Source organism: Brassica napus, chromosome A6 (assembly GCF_020379485.1).
Source record: "Brassica napus cultivar Da-Ae chromosome A6, Da-Ae, whole genome shotgun sequence".
Taxonomy (NCBI): Eukaryota; Viridiplantae; Streptophyta; class Magnoliopsida; order Brassicales; family Brassicaceae; genus Brassica; species Brassica napus.
This window is the reverse complement of record NC_063439.1, coordinates 5,870,187-5,887,689: the sequence shown is the minus strand read 5'-3', so window position 1 is coordinate 5,887,689 and position 17,503 is coordinate 5,870,187. Positions and strand designations below refer to the sequence as shown.

The 17,503-nt window shown below is 38.3% G+C and overlaps 4 protein-coding genes across 5 annotated transcripts; 3 read left to right on the top strand and 1 right to left on the bottom strand.

Moving 5' to 3' along the window:
- The first annotated feature begins 924 nt into the window (after positions 1 to 924).
- On the top strand, positions 925 to 3,874 carry LOC106346608 (protein OBERON 3). The gene is made up of 2 exons (XM_013785980.3): positions 925 to 2,816; positions 3,214 to 3,874. The coding sequence occupies exons 1-2, from the start codon at positions 1,106 to 1,108 to the stop codon at positions 3,684 to 3,686; spliced, it is 2,184 nt and encodes a 727-aa protein (XP_013641434.2). The 5' UTR covers positions 925 to 1,105; the 3' UTR covers positions 3,687 to 3,874.
- A 247-nt stretch (positions 3,875 to 4,121) lies between these two features.
- On the bottom strand, positions 4,122 to 5,570 carry LOC106351301 (probable transmembrane ascorbate ferrireductase 3). Its single transcript, XM_013791116.3, has 4 exons — positions 5,269 to 5,570; positions 5,099 to 5,147; positions 4,689 to 4,888; positions 4,122 to 4,611 (listed from the first exon to the last, which is right to left on the bottom strand). Exons 1-4 carry the CDS (start codon positions 5,431 to 5,433, stop codon positions 4,351 to 4,353), a joined length of 675 nt encoding a protein of 224 aa, XP_013646570.2. The 5' UTR covers positions 5,434 to 5,570; the 3' UTR covers positions 4,122 to 4,350.
- A 6,993-nt stretch (positions 5,571 to 12,563) lies between these two features.
- LOC106346607 (RNA demethylase ALKBH10B) lies at positions 12,564 to 15,861 on the top strand. 2 transcript variants are annotated; one of them, XM_048782306.1, is made up of 9 exons: positions 12,575 to 12,955; positions 13,066 to 13,752; positions 13,924 to 14,022; positions 14,103 to 14,206; positions 14,292 to 14,409; positions 14,480 to 14,587; positions 14,666 to 14,778; positions 14,856 to 15,010; positions 15,092 to 15,861. In XM_048782306.1, exons 2-9 carry the CDS (start codon positions 13,185 to 13,187, stop codon positions 15,633 to 15,635), a joined length of 1,809 nt encoding a protein of 602 aa, XP_048638263.1. In that variant the 5' UTR covers positions 12,575 to 12,955; positions 13,066 to 13,184; the 3' UTR covers positions 15,636 to 15,861. The 2 variants fall into 2 exon arrangements, with proteins under 2 accessions (XP_048638262.1, XP_048638263.1); XM_048782305.1 differs by having other exon boundaries at positions 12,564 to 13,752.
- A 228-nt stretch (positions 15,862 to 16,089) lies between these two features.
- Positions 16,090 to 17,466, top strand: LOC106346604 (putative clathrin assembly protein At1g14686). Its single transcript, XM_013785975.3, has one exon. The coding sequence runs from the start codon at positions 16,196 to 16,198 to the stop codon at positions 17,249 to 17,251; it is 1,056 nt and encodes a 351-aa protein (XP_013641429.2). The 5' UTR covers positions 16,090 to 16,195; the 3' UTR covers positions 17,252 to 17,466.
- The last annotated feature ends 37 nt before the right edge of the window (positions 17,467 to 17,503 follow it).

The window sequence follows — 17,503 nt, the reverse complement described above, 5'->3', positions numbered from 1 at the left end:
TGAACCCCAGACCTGGGTGTAGAAGCCTTTAAACCATAACCACTAGGCTACGGTGCTTCCACAAGTTATTGCATTTATCTAAAAGGGCAGAATCTTAGCTTGAGCTCAGTTACATTTACTGAATCAAGTAATAAAAAGTTAAAACCCCATGACCATAAATTGAGTTTTGTGTACGTATCTATAGTGATTATATTTATATCTAGTCATGCAATACATATCCAATAAAATAAGAATATGACAAGTGGGCATCAATAATACATAACGTGTTGACTTTTTAATCAAATTTATATATTTCGGGCCAGGTCCACTGTCCCATTATATTCTTGAGGCATACACCTCATAGTATTAGATTACAAGTTTGTTTTACCGATAATACAGTTAAAAATCTATTAATCAGCTAAGCCATTCAAGCTCTTACTTTATTCCTACGTCCGTCGATACTCGTATTCACCTTTTCTCGATCCCATTTATTTGTGTAGTGGAAATGATTATTAATTGTTTTCTGTAAACTTAGTTTTCTTTACAGCCTTGGATGGAAGTGGAACACATGTTTAATTCAATCAATTTTTTTCCGTTTTTTTTTCGTAGGTCTTAGATATAAATAAACGGCGTTATATTTTAAATGTATATTTTAGTATTTGTCAAAAATCATTATAATCTCTGGTCAAACAGACTAAAACATGGAAACTGTCAAAAAGAACAAATAAAATCAACGAATGTACTTGATCGTAGTAGCTAAAACATAACCACCAAAAGCTCTGTGTAAACTATGATTGAGTAGATGGAAATTATCGAAGGGAGGAAAACCCACAAGACATGACAAAAAAACCGCGTCTCGTGACCCGTGTGAAACACTTCGAACCAAAATTAAATTAAAACAGCCGTTAACTTTATTATGCTTGAAGTTGCTAAACGCTAATGACAATAACACCCTCGAGACTCTCACATTATTTCAGCTTCTTGCCATTGAGAGAGACGACCGAACTTTTCCCACCTTTTTACCCTCTCTCTCTCTCCGCATCATCGTAAAACTCACACACTCTCTCTCTCTCTCTTCGCCTCTGTTCATCCTCTCTTTCTCTCTCTTCATTCTCTCTCCATCACGATGAACGGAGAGAAAGATCTCGCCGGAGACGGAGAGTGCTCACGAACCAAAACCTCAAAGCCTCGATTCGCTCATCTCAACACCGACAACCAAGACGACAGAACCAACCAGTTTCAGAAAGGCGCCCGATCCAGCAACAACGTCGACGCGTTCTCCTCGAGATCATCGCCCAGATCCGGAAACGAGCTCACTCTCAGCTACCTCTGCGAGAACCGCGACCTCTCCGAGAGAATCGCCGAAAGTCAAAAGGGCAAAGAGGTCGTAACCTTCTCCGAGAATCCGACCCACCACCACGACAACGAGGAGGATGAGAAATGGATCGAGAGAGACTTCTTCAACCTCAGAGAACCCAATCCGAATCCTTCCAAGCGAAAGGCTCACGACGAGGTCAAACAAGAAGCGGACGAAGAAGAAGAGAAGAATAAAAACAAGATCGAGACTTTAAACCTCTCTCTAGCTTTACCCGACGTCTCTCTCTCGCTAACGGCCTCAAACGCCGTCAAAAGACCGAGGGTAAACAGCGAAAGAACAACGACGTCGTTTTCCAACGACTTCACGGCGACGACGGCGCCGTCGATGTCTTACTCCTACTCCCACCCTTTCTCCCACAACCTCAGCTGCTCCGCCGACTTCGACTGCTCCGTCGAGAAAGACGACCGCATCTGGTGCGCCGGCGAAGGAACCAACGGATCCGTTCACAGCCGGTTCAGACCCGTCGGCGACGGCGGCGTCGCGCTCGCCAGAACCCCAATCTCCGCCGCCAAACCGTCCTCCTCCTCCGACTACTCCTTCTTCCCTTCCGAGCTACCGGCTCGCCCGGGGATGGAGGTGACTCTCTCCGGCGACTCGAGGAAGAAGTTAGAAGAAAGCGATGACGTCAGATCTGAGAGGGTCCTATACGACATCGTTTCGAAGTCTATCTCCTCGGCAGCGTTGATTATTCAAGGGATGGCTGATGAGACACTCGAGTCAGCTAAAGAGTATTTAAGGAACCTGATCGATTCGCCTGAGAAGAAGGAGAGGCTGACGAGTCTTCAGAGCCAGATAGACAAAAGATCCGATCTTTGCAAAGAGACCTTGTCCAAATGCGTCAAGGATCAGTTAGACATCTTGGTCGCCGTGAGAACAGGGCTTAAGTACTTCCTCTCTGGTAAAATCCGTATCCCTATGAACGAGCTGGTGGAGATCTTTATGTTCCTGAGATGTAGGAACGTGAACTGCAAGTCTTTGTTGCCTGTTGATGACTGTGAGTGCAAGATCTGTTCCAACAACAAAGGCTTTTGTAGCTCGTGTATGTGTCCTGTCTGTTTGAAGTTTGATTCGGCTAGCAATACTTGTAGTTGGGTGGGATGTGATGTTTGTTCTCATTGGTGTCACGCTGCGTGTGGGATTCAGAAGAATCTTATCAAACCGGGACTTAGCTTGAAAAGTCCTCGGGGTAATAAGACGGAGATGCTGTTCCATTGCATTGGGTGCGCTCACAAGTCGGAGATGTTTGGTTTCGTTAAGGATGTGTTCGTGTGTTGCGCTAAGAATTGGGGACCTGAGACTCTGGTCAAGGAGCTTGATTGCGTTGGAAAGGTTTTCAGAGGGAGTGATGATGCTAAAGGCAAAACATTGCATCTCAAAGCTAATGAAATGGTCAAGAAGCTAGAGAGTAAACAGATTTCTCCTGCTGATGCATCTAACTTCATCATTCAGTTTTTCAACTGTAAGTTTCCACTCATCATGGTTCAGATCAGTGCTAAAAAAAATTTGTTAGACGGCAATTAGGCATTTTAAAAGAGATTATTGCTTAGGCGTACGTCTAGACCGATTTTTGTAAGGCCTACGGATTTATAAAAGGTCATTCTATAAAAGTTATAGAACTGTGTCATGCATAGACCGGTTAGAACACTGGTTCAGTTCAGAGATTAGCAACCTCAAGGCTTATGGATTCTATAGGTTAAAGTTTGACTTTTTCTTTCTTTTTCTTGTCACTTATTTTTTTTTTTTGATAAACTTTATATTACCAAAAGATCACGGTTACAAAAGCTATGTTAGCCTAAAACTTCTATGGCCCAAAGTTTGACTCTTTTTTTTCTTTCTCTTGTCACTAATTCTCGCAGATGCGGAGTCGGTATCAGAGTTTCCGGAACCTAAGGAGCAAACAGTTGTAACAGAGACAAGCTACAGAAAAGATGAAGCATCTGTGACGCCTTCAACATCCAAGGATCAAATTAAGAAGAGCTTTGCGTTGACCGATGCAATGATGAACAGTTTCGATAGTTTAGAGAGCATGGTGAGAATCAAGGAGGCTGAGACAAGAATGTTTCAGAAGAAAGCTGATGAGGCGAGGATAGAGGCAGAGAGTTTCAGGAGGATGATAGAAATGAAGACTGAGAAGATGGAGGAGGAGTACACAGAGAAGCTAGCGCGGCTGTGTCTGCAGGAGACGGAGGAGAGGAGGAGGAATAAGCTCGAGGAGTTGAAGAAGCTCGAGAACTCTCACTGTGATTACAGGAACATGAAGCTGAGGATGGAGGCTGAGATTGCAGGATTGTTGAAGAGAATGGAAAGTACAAGACAACAATTAGTATGAATGAATCTGAAATAACAGAGCTTTCTTAATTATCCATTTCTTTGTTTCTTGTTGTCTTTTTTTTTTTTGTCAAATGTTTCTTGTTGTCTTTTGTGGTAAAAATATCAGTGATAACTTCTTTATTTCTAAGGTTTTTTAAAATCTAAAACTTCAGTTATTTTACTAATAATAATTACACATAATTTTTATGTTTATATTTTCATATGATACATTTATTTTGTATAAAGTAAATCATATAAAAAAAATTTGAGTTAACTTACCGCGTAAAGAGATTTAAAAGTATTCTTTTGTTTCGTGGAACTTTGATTTTGTTTGTAAAGAAAAAATATTCTTTCGATAGAGAGTATAATATAGACAAGTGAATAATAGTGGCTGAATATTTTCTGGACCGTTGTAATTGCTTTATGACGTGGAAAATTAGCACTATAGTTAAAATATGCAAATAATAGCTTTTTTCGTAAGCATCAAAGATAAACAATATCAAGTTATCAACAAAAAACATACAAAAAGTAAAAAGAATCAAATATCAAGTAATCAACTCTCAGGGCCCAATCAGATATCACACCAACCACATTTTCACACCAGCACAAACGAGCAATAATTCATTGAATGATACAATAAAGAAAGATTTATTAAACGGTAGACTAATTAATAGAGGAATCCATCAATTATAACGGCCAAGAGCGACGGAGAAGTCGACTGAAACGCCAAAGAGTAGAATAGCTAAACCGGTGAAGTTAATGAGGCGTGACTCAGCGTTTGTGCTCTGACCAAGCATCGTGGCTCTCTGCGCGAGTCCTGTAAGTGCTGCGACAATACCCATATAAAGTAGAGCTCGACCACCTAAGACGTGCGACGGCATCATCCTCGTTCTTGTCCCTGATGAAGATTGTGGCGCAAGGAATGTGAACGCCCCGAGCAGCCACTATAAGATTACCACAATTTTTAATAATTTATGGTTTAGTTAACGTTATGATCCATATTCTATGAATTTAAGCTAACCTGGAGGCCGAGGAGGATGAAAGTGGTGAGACCGATCCAGGAGTGAAGAGAGACCATGTTTTTAAGGTTTAATTTATCGTGGAATCTAAAGGCGGCGCAGATTCCGACAATACCTAGAACTAATCCTATTAAGTGAAGTCCACCGTGAACCATTTTCTGTACTTGGTGCGAGGCATACGCCGTTTTGTACATCATCATCGCTGCACAATTGTTATTTTATGATTAACTCAGCATAAGTACGAATGTAACCCTTTTTTGGCAACGTGAATCATACCATTGATTACACTAAACCAAAAAAATATTAAATACTCGAACCATCCGTATACGAAATTAAATTGCATTCGCCATAAACCATAATTATACCTTCAATATTTCTTTTTGTTGTTTCTTAGGCAGTGATAAAAAATTACCTTGGCCCACGAGGAAGAGAAAACCACAGTACATGAGAAATGGATGCACCTATATATCAACCATTTCCGAACCCAAAAAAGACTAATTAGAAATATGTTAACTCAGTTAAAACATGATTAAGTATATATGCATACATACATGTACACAAAATTTAACAACAGAAACTTACATTTAAAACCTTAAGGGGATTGTCGGAGCCATACTCAATACCTTCACGGTAATGAAGAAGCCATATGAGCATTAGAATAACGGCTAAGATGCCAAAGAAATGAGCCACAAGTGTAGAAAGCGACGAGTGACGCTTAAAAGTTGTTCGATCTGCTGAGTGGTCCATTGTCTGATTTTAGTTTTGACTCAGACCACTTCTTGTGTCAAGAAGATGATGACTCCAATCAATGGTGGGAGAGAATGGAAGAGAAGAGAATGTGCTAGATTGTGTAGTACCTGCTCGGGTAAGGATGATATCTTAGAGGGTACTTTATACTATAATAATTGAGGTGTCAAAACAATCCGAAACTATATAAAACTAGAATTTTAGCAAAAAAAACCTATATAAAAATAGAAACATAAATTCGCACGTAAGTGTTTATGCCACATATATAATCTAATATACATTCCAAGACACTCTAACCAATGGCGTTGTTAAAGTTGGTCCGGCCGGTACGATTGATTTGACCACAATCCGGATAAAAGCTCAGTTAAAGCTGTGGTTTTAGATGAACAATCTTACCAGTCACACGATGCTTATTTTTCCTTGAAGGAAATAATAATATTTTAAAATTTTTAGTTCATAATTTGGTTCAAGAAAGTAACCAACAAATCAGCCAATTATACGAGAACAAAATGAAAAGATGACACATTTATTTTGCATTTTCACTATACAACAACAACTATACATACAAGTACATAAAACTGATTCGACCAGTACTGACCTACAACGCTACAATTACTATGACTGACTGACATAAAATATAACTTAATTCAGCTTTGATACTGTTTTGACTTTTGAGATTATTATTTGTTCCTAGCACTTTTTAATTAGTGTGACTATTCATGCAATATATTGGTCAACAAATGGATGAGTTGCTTACGTACAAGGGTTTGGAATATAAATGAAGGAGTTTCTATAGGGAAGACAGCTAAGGGTTTAAATCTTTTCGTAAACTTTCGTACGTTTGATTCTAATCTCATCTATCTACCTCACTTTGGCCCTACGTTCTGTTGCCTTTTTCTAAGATTGTAATCTTAATTGTTTTATGTAAGATACTGTTATTTATCTATAAGCTGTATAAAGAGAGAGCTCGGAGACGGGAAAATAGAGGTGTATTGTTTATTCTTGTGAGCTGAGAGGTGGGGAAGAATTAAAAGAGGAAAGAAACAAGGCTGGTGATCGCTTTTTGAACATAAAGAACTGCGTAATGATTAATCTTAAAGATGGATTCAAGTTTCAAGCAGGGTGATCAGGCAAGGCAAGTATCAGCAACCAAATCATTCCTAACGTTTTTCTATATGATAGTGAAAAAATGACTAAACGTCAGGCTGGCTTGGACACGCAAGAAAAAGTTAGAATTCGAGCCGAGTGTTTTCTTCTAGATTAAATTCCGAAGCAAAGTGAAAGAAAACGCCGAGCTATGATTTAATACGTTATCCACGTCCACGCTAACATTATTTTATGTGTCGACTGTCGAGTACAAGATCTGAATTATGTAAAGTTTCATTTAGCATAACGAAACTTTGAAATAGGTCTCGGTATATAAACCGAGAACCAAAAACCGTATCTAAAAACTTAAATCCAAAATCAAACCGAAATTCACAACTAACCGAACGGTTTCTAAAATTTTTAGAATTGAAAAATCAAAACCAAACCGAATAGATACCCAAATATCCGAAATACATTTTATATTCCTAAACTTATTAGTTATATTTAACTTTAGCATTACCAAGTATTCTGAAAACATTATTTATACACCAAACAACCCGAAAAATCTAGATTACCAAATATATTTTTTTATCTAAAATATTTAAAATTATTCAAATTACTCTTAAGAACTGAATCACTTGAATAATTGTCAATTAAACTATTAAAATTTATCTGAATTGCCCAATTTTTGGTCTGAAAAACCAAAAATTTTGTTCTTTTCATCCGAATTATCCAAATTAACCAAATATCCGGAACTGAACCGTAACCGAATTAGAACTAAAAGTTTATCAAATATTAGCCGATTCTTATAATTGTTACCCGAACTAAACTGAAAACCAAAATAATGAAAGCGAGACCGAACTAAATTTCATAAATAATCTAACGGTTCTTATATCTCCAGAATTAAAAAAAAAAAAACAAAAACTGAAATAACCAAACCGGATCCGAACTGAAAGCCGAACGCCCAGGTTTGAAACAACCCAAACGTAAATGTGGAATCTTGTAAGCCCATATGTTGATCTATATAATGTGTCATAAGACCCATTTGATAAAAAATAACATCATGCGGAATCTCGATTTCGTTACAACTACACTAAATATTGTTGGGAAATTAGGTGACATGTCCATAGCACAAAGAAAATTAAGTTTATAACCATTACTTCTTTGTGGCTATGATACGTTATATATTATGGTGATGTTTGACAAAAAGACCCTTGTTTGCGCGTAAAAAGGGAACCATGATTTTGTCTTTACACAGTAAATGAATCATCATCTTCACTTCTCACCCTTTTGCAAGATCGATGTATACCATGTTTGTTGGTGAATGTGAAGTTGTATTTTCCTGATATTTTTAGCATATATAATTTTGTTGTCATGCATATAGATGTATGCATGCACAGTTAACAGATGTTAGTTAGAAGATGTAGGTGTAAGCTTGAGTGGGTTTGATGGTTTTGAAAGCTCAGGCTATACTATGTGTGGAATGTTTGTAGTATAGTCAAAGAACTGTATTGTGCCTGCAAATATATACTTGGAATTGTATGGTGTATGCGCTAAACCATGTTGGTAGATTATTGTAAAGTAGTTGTGTTGCAATTGTTCTTTTGCATAATCCCAATAACATACTGAAGGAGTTAGGGTTGCCCGAGCGTTTGTATCAAATAGAGTTCAAACATACTGAACGGAAAAGAACCAACAATTACTTCAATTTGTGATGGATAAAAACATTAAAGTAGCTCTTTCAGATGCTCAGGAGGAGCAATAACTCTATTTACTATGGTTCAATAACTCTTATTACATACACTGAATTCCTTTGAACGTGGAGGTCTATGGTTTTTAACGATCTGTCCATACTACACTGAATATAGTATTGTCTCATTTCCGGTACGATTGATTTGACCACAATCCGGATAAAAGCTCAGTTAAAGCTGTGGTTTTAGATGAACAATCTTACCAGTCACACGATGCTTATTTTTCCTTGAAGGAAATAATAATATTTTAAAATTTTTAGTTCATAATTTGGTTCAAGAAAGTAACCAACAAATCAGCCAATTATACGAGAACAAAATGAAAAGATGACACATTTATTTTGCATTTTCACTATACAACAACAACTATACATACAAGTACATAAAACTGATTCGACCAGTACTGACCTACAACGCTACAATTACTATGACTGACTGACATAAAATATAACTTAATTCAGCTTTGATACTGTTTTGACTTTTGAGATTATTATTTGTTCCTAGCACTTTTTAATTAGTGTGACTATTCATGCAATATATTGGTCAACAAATGGATGAGTTGCTTACGTACAAGGGTTTGGAATATAAATGAAGGAGTTTCTATAGGGAAGACAGCTAAGGGTTTAAATCTTTTCGTAAACTTTCGTACGTTTGATTCTAATCTCATCTATCTACCTCACTTTGGCCCTACGTTCTGTTGCCTTTTTCTAAGATTGTAATCTTAATTGTTTTATGTAAGATACTGTTATTTATCTATAAGCTGTATAAAGAGAGAGCTCGGAGACGGGAAAATAGAGGTGTATTGTTTATTCTTGTGAGCTGAGAGGTGGGGAAGAATTAAAAGAGGAAAGAAACAAGGCTGGTGATCGCTTTTTGAACATAAAGAACTGCGTAATGATTAATCTTAAAGATAGTGAAAAAATGACTAAACGTCAGGCTGGCTTGGACACGCAAGAAAAAGTTAGAATTCGAGCCGAGTGTTTTCTTCTAGATTAAATTCCGAAGCAAAGTGAAAGAAAACGCCGAGCTATGATTTAATACGTTATCCACGTCCACGCTAACATTATTTTATGTGTCGACTGTCGAGTACAAGATCTGAATTATGTAAAGTTTCATTTAGCATAACGAAACTTTGAAATAGGTCTCGGTATATAAACCGAGAACCAAAAACCGTATCTAAAAACTTAAATCCAAAATCAAACCGAAATTCACAACTAACCGAACGGTTTCTAAAATTTTTAGAATTGAAAAATCAAAACCAAACCGAATAGATACCCAAATATCCGAAATACATTTTATATTCCTAAACTTATTAGTTATATTTAACTTTAGCATTACCAAGTATTCTGAAAACATTATTTATACACCAAACAACCCGAAAAATCTAGATTACCAAATATATTTTTTTATCTAAAATATTTAAAATTATTCAAATTACTCTTAAGAACTGAATCACTTGAATAATTGTCAATTAAACTATTAAAATTTATCTGAATTGCCCAATTTTTGGTCTGAAAAACCAAAAATTTTGTTCTTTTCATCCGAATTATCCAAATTAACCAAATATCCGGAACTGAACCGTAACCGAATTAGAACTAAAAGTTTATCAAATATTAGCCGATTCTTATAATTGTTACCCGAACTAAACTGAAAACCAAAATAATGAAAGCGAGACCGAACTAAATTTCATAAATAATCTAACGGTTCTTATATCTCCAGAATAAAAAAAAAAAACAAAAACTGAAATAACCAAACCGGATCCGAACTGAAAGCCGAACGCCCAGGTTTGAAACAACCCAAACGTAAATGTGGAATCTTGTAAGCCCATATGTTGATCTATATAATGTGTCATAAGACCCATTTGATAAAAAATAACATCATGCGGAATCTCGATTTCGTTACAACTACACTAAATATTGTTGGGAAATTAGGTGACATGTCCATAGCACAAAGAAAATTAAGTTTATAACCATTACTTCTTTGTGGCTATGATACGTTATATATTATGGTGATGTTTGACAAAAAGACCCTTGTTTGCGCGTAAAAAGGGAACCATGATTTTGTCTTTACACAGTAAATGAATCATCATCTTCACTTCTCACCCTTTTGCAAGATCGATGTATACCATGTTTGTTGGTGAATGTGAAGTTGTATTTTCCTGATATTTTTAGCATATATAATTTTGTTGTCATGCATATAGATGTATGCATGCACAGTTAACAGATGTTAGTTAGAAGATGTAGGTGTAAGCTTGAGTGGGTTTGATGGTTTTGAAAGCTCAGGCTATACTATGTGTGGAATGTTTGTAGTATAGTCAAAGAACTGTATTGTGCCTGCAAATATATACTTGGAATTGTATGGTGTATGCGCTAAACCATGTTGGTAGATTATTGTAAAGTAGTTGTGTTGCAATTGTTCTTTTGCATAATCCCAATAACATACTGAAGGAGTTAGGGTTGCCCGAGCGTTTGTATCAAATAGAGTTCAAACATACTGAACGGAAAAGAACCAACAATTACTTCAATTTGTGATGGATAAAAACATTAAAGTAGCTCTTTCAGATGCTCAGGAGGAGCAATAACTCTATTTGCTATGGTTCAATAACTCTTATTACATACACTGAATTCCTTTGAACGTGGAGGTCTATGGTTTTTAACGATCTGTCCATACTACACTGAATATAGTATTGTCTCATTTCCGTGTATTCCACCAACATAAATGCTGACATATATGTTGTGGTGCCTCCCGCGGCCACCATATTTCTAGTTTCGTTGCACATGTAACTTATGTTTGTTATGCTTCCTTTTGAACCCAACCTTATGCATTTTCCTTTTGTACCATATTTTCCTTTTAACTTCACCAATTATACCATATTTTCCTTTTGAAATCAGTGTAGAACTTGTATCAAACTGTACGTTACTATACTATACAACATATAGTATAGTCTGAAACAGCAACCATGTGTTTTTGCTTCCAGAGCCATCTCACGCGCACGCGCTAGGAGGGAGAAAACGGGAAAAATTAGGCTTTAGTTGTCACATCCATCATACGTTACTGTAGCATGGACATATTCTTAATTCTTTGTCTCTTATGAATATTCAGCAAAATCACCCAATATTGTTCTTTTTACTTTTTAAAAGAATTGTAACAACTTGCGTAATTATCGACAATGAATTAGCACAAGAATTTTCATAGAAAAGAACTAAATAGAATTGAGACAGATCTGAGGTGTGATCTACGGATCACCTTGCCTAATGCCTTGTTCCGGTCTTATAAATCCATGGGAATTTCTATTCAACAGTACCGAGAAAGACACAATCAACACACAAGCCATGATCCAACGAATCCATACTCTGTCAAACCCCATCTTTTCCATAAGAACTTCTAAGAAATTTCAGTCAACCCGATCACATGCTTTGGACATATCGTTTTTAATGGCCATACATTCCTCAGATACCTTCTGGTTAGTGCGCAAACCATGAAACATCTCGTGTGCGATTATAATTTTGTCCGATATCAGACGACCATAAACGAAAGCTCCCTGTGTATCTGATATAATCTTAGGAAAGATGACTTTGAGGCGGTTGCACAAAATTTTAGAGATAATCTTATACTGAACATAACATAAACTTATAGGTCTCATCTCTATCATGCGCGAAGGATTCAAGATCTTAGGAAGAAGACTTAGCGGAGTGTGGTTCCAGCCATCAAGAAGGATCGAAGTTGCAAAGAAATTCTGAATTTTCAGTGTTAACCGAGGGCCAACAATGTGCCAAAACTCTTGGTAGAACATTCCAGTAAGACCATTTTCACCTGGAGCACTGCTACCTTTTACCGTAATAGCTGCGCGTTTTATCTCTTCAGCAGTAACCGATGCAGTGAGGTGTAAGTTCATCTCTGGTGTAACCCTACTATTTGATATTGTTTTGACTTTTGAGATTATTATTTGCTCCTAGCACTTTTTAAAATAGTGTGACTATTCATGCAATATATTGGTCAACAAATGGATGAGTTGCTTATGTACAAGGATTTGGAATATAAGTGAAGGAGTTGCCTTTTTCTAAGATTGCAATCTTAATTATTTTGTGTAAGATATTATTTATATATAAGCTGTTTTGAAAGCTCATGTTTGAAACAACCCGTGGACTCTATTAACATATTACAATAAAAAAGCAAAACCCCTATAAATTATCTTGTAAGCCCATATGTTAGATCTATATACTGGGTCATAAGGCCTATTTGATAAAATAGCATCATTTAAAAGATGCGGAATCTCGATTTTGTTCCAGTTACCCTAAATATTGTTCATTTTACTTTTCAAAAGAACTTGCGTAATCAACGAAAAGGAATTAACACAAGAATTTCATGGAAAAGAAAAAAAAATGAGAATTGAGAAACAACAGATCTGAGGTGTGATCTATCTTATAAGCCACCGTTTTAGACTCTTGAAAACGGATGATGCGTCTTAACTAAGCCAACACTTTCCTCCTAAAAACCCTAGATCTCTCTCCTCTTTTCTCTCTCGTCTTGCCTTTAAGGAAGCTTCCCTTTAATCTATACATACATCACTTAACTCTTTCCTTTATTCAATCAGCGTCACCTTGAAGACGTGCTTACGCGTTTCCCCCTCAGATCTATACTGCTCCACTCTCTTCATTAAAACCTTCACATTCTTCGTGGATTCTTTTGTGAGTTTTCAATTTTCATTTCATCCGAAAAAATTCATCTACTTTCCTTCTGGGTTTTGTTTGAAATTACATTCAATTCGAGTTTTTTTTTTTTAATTTTGATTCTGCAGATCTGTTCAAAGGTCTTGTCTGATATCAAGACAGAACACAAACACAAAAAACACTTTTTTTTTGTTCTGTTACTCGAGATCGTTGCTTCTTTTTCTTCCCTTTATTGTTGCCACCACCAATGGCAATGCCACCTGGAAACGTTGCTCCTCCGTCTGATAAACTCCAGTTTACACCACCCATCGCCGTCGCCGGAAGCTGGATCCCCGACGAGAGAGACGTGTATATCTCGTGGATGCGCGGGGAGTTCGCCGCGGCTAACGCCATCATCGACACGCTCTGCCAACATCTGCAAGCAATCGGGGATCAAAGCCAATACGACGCCGTCATCTCAGCCATCCAACACCGTCAGTCAAGCTGGTCTCAAGCTATCTATATGCAGCCTTATTACACGATTGCTGATATTTACAAGGCTCTTCAGCACGCTGCTTGGGGGTGGAAACTGAAAACGCCTCAACAACAACAACAACAGCCTCAAAGGCATTACAATGCTGCTGATCAGAATTTGAAGTTTGGAGGAAAGAGATCAGGTTATGGATTTAACAAGCATCATCATGGTGGTGGTGGTGGTTACAGAGGAGCTGAATCTTTGGCGAGAAACGGGCATCACTTGAATTCAGATTCCCACAACGTTGAAGCTAAGCTAGCAAGTGATGTTAAGGGGTTGTCTATTGCTGAGGAGAAGAGAGGTAACGAAATAGTATTTTTTGGCTTGCTTGTTTGCTTGTAATAAAAGTTAACTACTTGGCTGCTAAATCTTGTTTAAGATAGGTGCAATGTGTACTGTAGTCTCTAGACTATTTTGTTGGTTTATATGTAAGTGGGGATGTAATGTACATCTATATCTGTTTGTGGGACAGATGGTAGCGAGAAACCAAAGAGTGATCGTAAAGATCTGGAAGAATCTGAGTCTGCTGGTGGTGAAACTCAAGCGGAGATAGTGAACCATGATTCTAAAGGTACTTTGGAAAACATGTTTCTTTGATATTTCACCTGATGTGTTAGACTTTCTTGATTCTGTGTTGTTTTTTTCTTTCAGATAACAATCTCTGTTCTGAGGAAAAGCAGGACGAGAAAGATAAAGAGTGTACTGCAAGCATGGCTAAGACTTTTGTTGTTGAAGAGATGTATGAAGCGAAAGTGGTGAGTTGATCTTCTTTAATTTCTACTTATAAATTTAAACCTACAACACTAAAAATCTGATTTTTTTTTTTTTCCTTATGTGTAGGTTAATGTCGTGGAAGGACTGAGGCTATATGAGAATATGGTTGACGCAAAGGAAGTTTCTCAACTCGTTTCTCTTGTAAACAATCTGAGAACCGCTGGAAGAAGAGGTCAACTTCAAAGTAAGAATCCTTTTTTTCTTCTTGTTATTATTAAGTCATGTCTTAAAACCGCTGTTTCATGGCAAAACAGCTGAGGCCTATGTGGGTTATAAACGTCCCAATAGAGGACATGGACGCGAGATGATCCAACTCGGTCTCCCCATAGCTGATACCATGCCTGATGATGAGAGTATCAAAGGCAAGTTCTTTGAAAAATGTTACTTTACTTTATAAGTTTCTGTATATTGGTTAACATTAAGCTATGAGTTTTAAGCAGGTCGAAGAATAGAGCCAATCCCGTCGTTTCTTTCGGACATCATTGAACGTCTGGTCACAAAACAAATCATACCTGTGAAACCAGATGCATGCATCATCGACTTCTTCAACGAGGTAAATTAGTTTAGTGTTCTTAACTAATTAATCTGTTTCTTTAACTAAGTAAAAGTCTTCTTTTGGAACTATAATAGGGAGATCACTCGCAGCCGCATATGTTAGCTCCATGGTTTGGAAGACCAGTTGGGATCTTGTCCTTGTCGGAATGTGATTTCACATTTGGCAGAGTCATTGTCTCTGATCATCCCGGTGACTACAAGGGCTCTCTCAAGCTTTCTCTCACTCCCGGGTAAGCGTTTCTCATCTTTCTCTCAAACACCTGAGATCATCATTCAAGTCAGTTAATCATCACATTGATGGTTTTGAACAGATCGGTTCTTCTGGTGGAAGGCAAATCAGCAGATCTTGCTAAGTTTGCAATTCACTCAATCCCAAAGCAGCGGATTCTCATCACCTTCACCAAATCTCAGCCTAGAAACTCCATAACCGGTTCTAACTGGGCTCCACCACCTAGCAGATCTCCACCGAATCAACACCACAACCGTCACCCAACCGCCCCACCTAAACATTATCCTGTCATCCCGACCACTGGTGTCTTCCCACCAAACGGAGCTGTTCAACCGATTTTCATAGCCCCTTCTCCTCCTCTTCCCCCTCAAATGCCTTTCCCAGGCGGTGTCCTTCCCGGGGCAACGGTCTGGCCTCATCCACGACATCAGCCACCACCACAGCCTAGACTGCCTGTTCCTGGCACCGGTGTGTTTCTCCCACCCGGTTCAGCACAAGAACAGGTGTTAAAAGGCTCCACGGAGAAATCCAACGGAAGCAACGCAGCAGAAGGAAAGTTGGAAATGAAGACTAAAGAAGAAGAAGCTGACAATAGCGGTAGCGGTGACGGTAAACAAAGCAATTAGCTAAAAGAAGAGAAGATACATAGAGAAACATCTTGGGAGATGAAATCTTGAACCTGCAGTTTGTAGAAACTGTGAACAGAGCGGCAAGAGTTCCACCAAACCCTGTCCTTTTTGCCACTTCAGACATTGTTTTTAGGAGAGAGACTAGCAAAATGTTACCACGTTTTGGCGTTTTATACTCTCTATAATCATTTTTATCTATCAATTTCCATTAAAATTATAATTATCTCCCTCGTGTCGCTTACACTTGACTAAAATATACATATACTAGAGAATTAAATCGTATCATAACCTATATAATTCTGTAACTATATGTATTTGGTTGAAACCGAAAAGAATGGAATGTGAAAGATAATACAAATTTAGAAAAACCAACAAAATAGAAGAATTCCCCTAGAAAAAACAAAAATGAGATTTCTTATTTTAGCTTATCCTTTATCTAATTTGTTTTAAAAACAAGCGAATACTTTTTTTTATTGGTTTTAAAAACCAGCAAATATTTCGAACTTATAAAGACTAAAAGAAAAAAGAAAAGTTTTAAAAAACCAAAAGCGAGGGAGATGAATATATGGAAACGAGCTTCCGTAGCTCTCAAGGACGGAACTAGCCTCATCGCGGCGGACGACCTCCTCAAGGCAGCCGTCGTCAAAGCCACAAACCACGACGAGTACTCCATCGATCCAGAGAACGCTCTCTTCATCTACCGCCAAGTCCGCGCCACCCCGGCCAGCCTCAAGCCTCTCATCAGCGCCATCTCCTCCCGCGTCACGCGCACGCGTAGCTGGGTGGTGGCGCTGAAAGGCTTGATGCTGATGCACGGCTTCTTCCTCTCCAAAACTACCGCCGCGGAGTCGATCGGACGGTTACCGTTCGATCTCTCCGCGTTCGGTAGAGAAGGAAACTCGCGCACTACCAGCAGCAGATCCGGCGGGTTCAACCTCTTCGTGCGCGCGTACTTCGCGTTCCTCGACAGGCGCTCGATCCTCTTCCACGACGGGAACCGTCACCGGTACGACGAGGAGTCGTCGGTTATGATAAGGCTCGTGATCATACGTAAGATGCAAGTTATCATCGATTCGTTGATTCGGATCAAACCTATCGGGGAGAGCGTGAGGATACCTGTGATCAACGAGGCGATGGAGAACGTGATCAGCGAGATTCTGGAGATCTACGGTTGGATCTGTCGCCGGATCGCGGAGGTGTTGCCGAATGTTAACTCGAAGTCGGGGAAACGGCAGGCTGACGTGGCGTTGAAGATTGTGGCGAAGTCGATGACGCAGGGGGAGGAGCTTGTGAAGTATTTCGTGTTCTGCAGAGATCTTGGAGTGGCGAATGCTCAGGAGATTCCGAATTTCGTGAGGATTCCGGTGGATGATGTGATTCATCTGCATGAGATCGTGTGGACGGATAAAGAAGAGGAGCAAGGGGGAGAGGAGGAGACGGATGAGGGTGAGAATGGTGAGGAGAGGACGAAGGGTTTAGAAGAGGAGATGGAGCGTGAACTGATTCCTGAGATTGATGATTTGATTAAACTTGATGATGATGAAGCCAAGGAGGAGGAGGAGAACTCAACTGCTCCTCCGGTAGTTAATGTTCCTGACTTAATTAGCCTCTAATTATGTTTATATTCTCTGTTTTAATTAACTTGGACTGGTTATTATCTTTGTTTATATGGTCCAAAAACTATAATTAATTTCATGATTCTACGATAATATAATGTTGTTGAACACGCATTGATTTTTTCAGTTTTTTTTTTTACAAATCAAATATATTGACGACAAAAACAATTTTATTACAACCACTAATTCAAATATAGATAATTCCAATAAAACAGTGGAGAATAACCAAACTTTCTTAAAGAAATCACA

Coding starts and splice junctions, on each gene's coding strand:
- LOC106346607 (XM_048782305.1), top strand. CDS start 13,185: ATGGCAATGCCACCTGGAAACGTTGCTCCTCCGTCTGATAAACTCCAG. Junction 13,753..13,923: donor TATTGCTGAGGAGAAGAGAG/GTAACGAAATAG, acceptor TTTGTGGGACAG/ATGGTAGCGAGAAACCAAAG. Junction 15,011..15,091: donor AAGCTTTCTCTCACTCCCGG/GTAAGCGTTTCT, acceptor GGTTTTGAACAG/ATCGGTTCTTCTGGTGGAAG.
- LOC106346604 (XM_013785975.3), top strand. CDS start 16,196: ATGAATATATGGAAACGAGCTTCCGTAGCTCTCAAGGACGGAACTAGC.
- LOC106346608 (XM_013785980.3), top strand. CDS start 1,106: ATGAACGGAGAGAAAGATCTCGCCGGAGACGGAGAGTGCTCACGAACC. Junction 2,817..3,213: donor CATCATTCAGTTTTTCAACT/GTAAGTTTCCAC, acceptor TAATTCTCGCAG/ATGCGGAGTCGGTATCAGAG.
- LOC106351301 (XM_013791116.3), bottom strand. CDS start 5,433: ATGGACCACTCAGCAGATCGAACAACTTTTAAGCGTCACTCGTCGCTT. Junction 5,148..5,268: donor ATCCCCTTAAGGTTTTAAAT/GTAAGTTTCTGT, acceptor GTTGATATATAG/GTGCATCCATTTCTCATGTA. Junction 4,612..4,688: donor TCATCCTCCTCGGCCTCCAG/GTTAGCTTAAAT, acceptor GTAATCTTATAG/TGGCTGCTCGGGGCGTTCAC.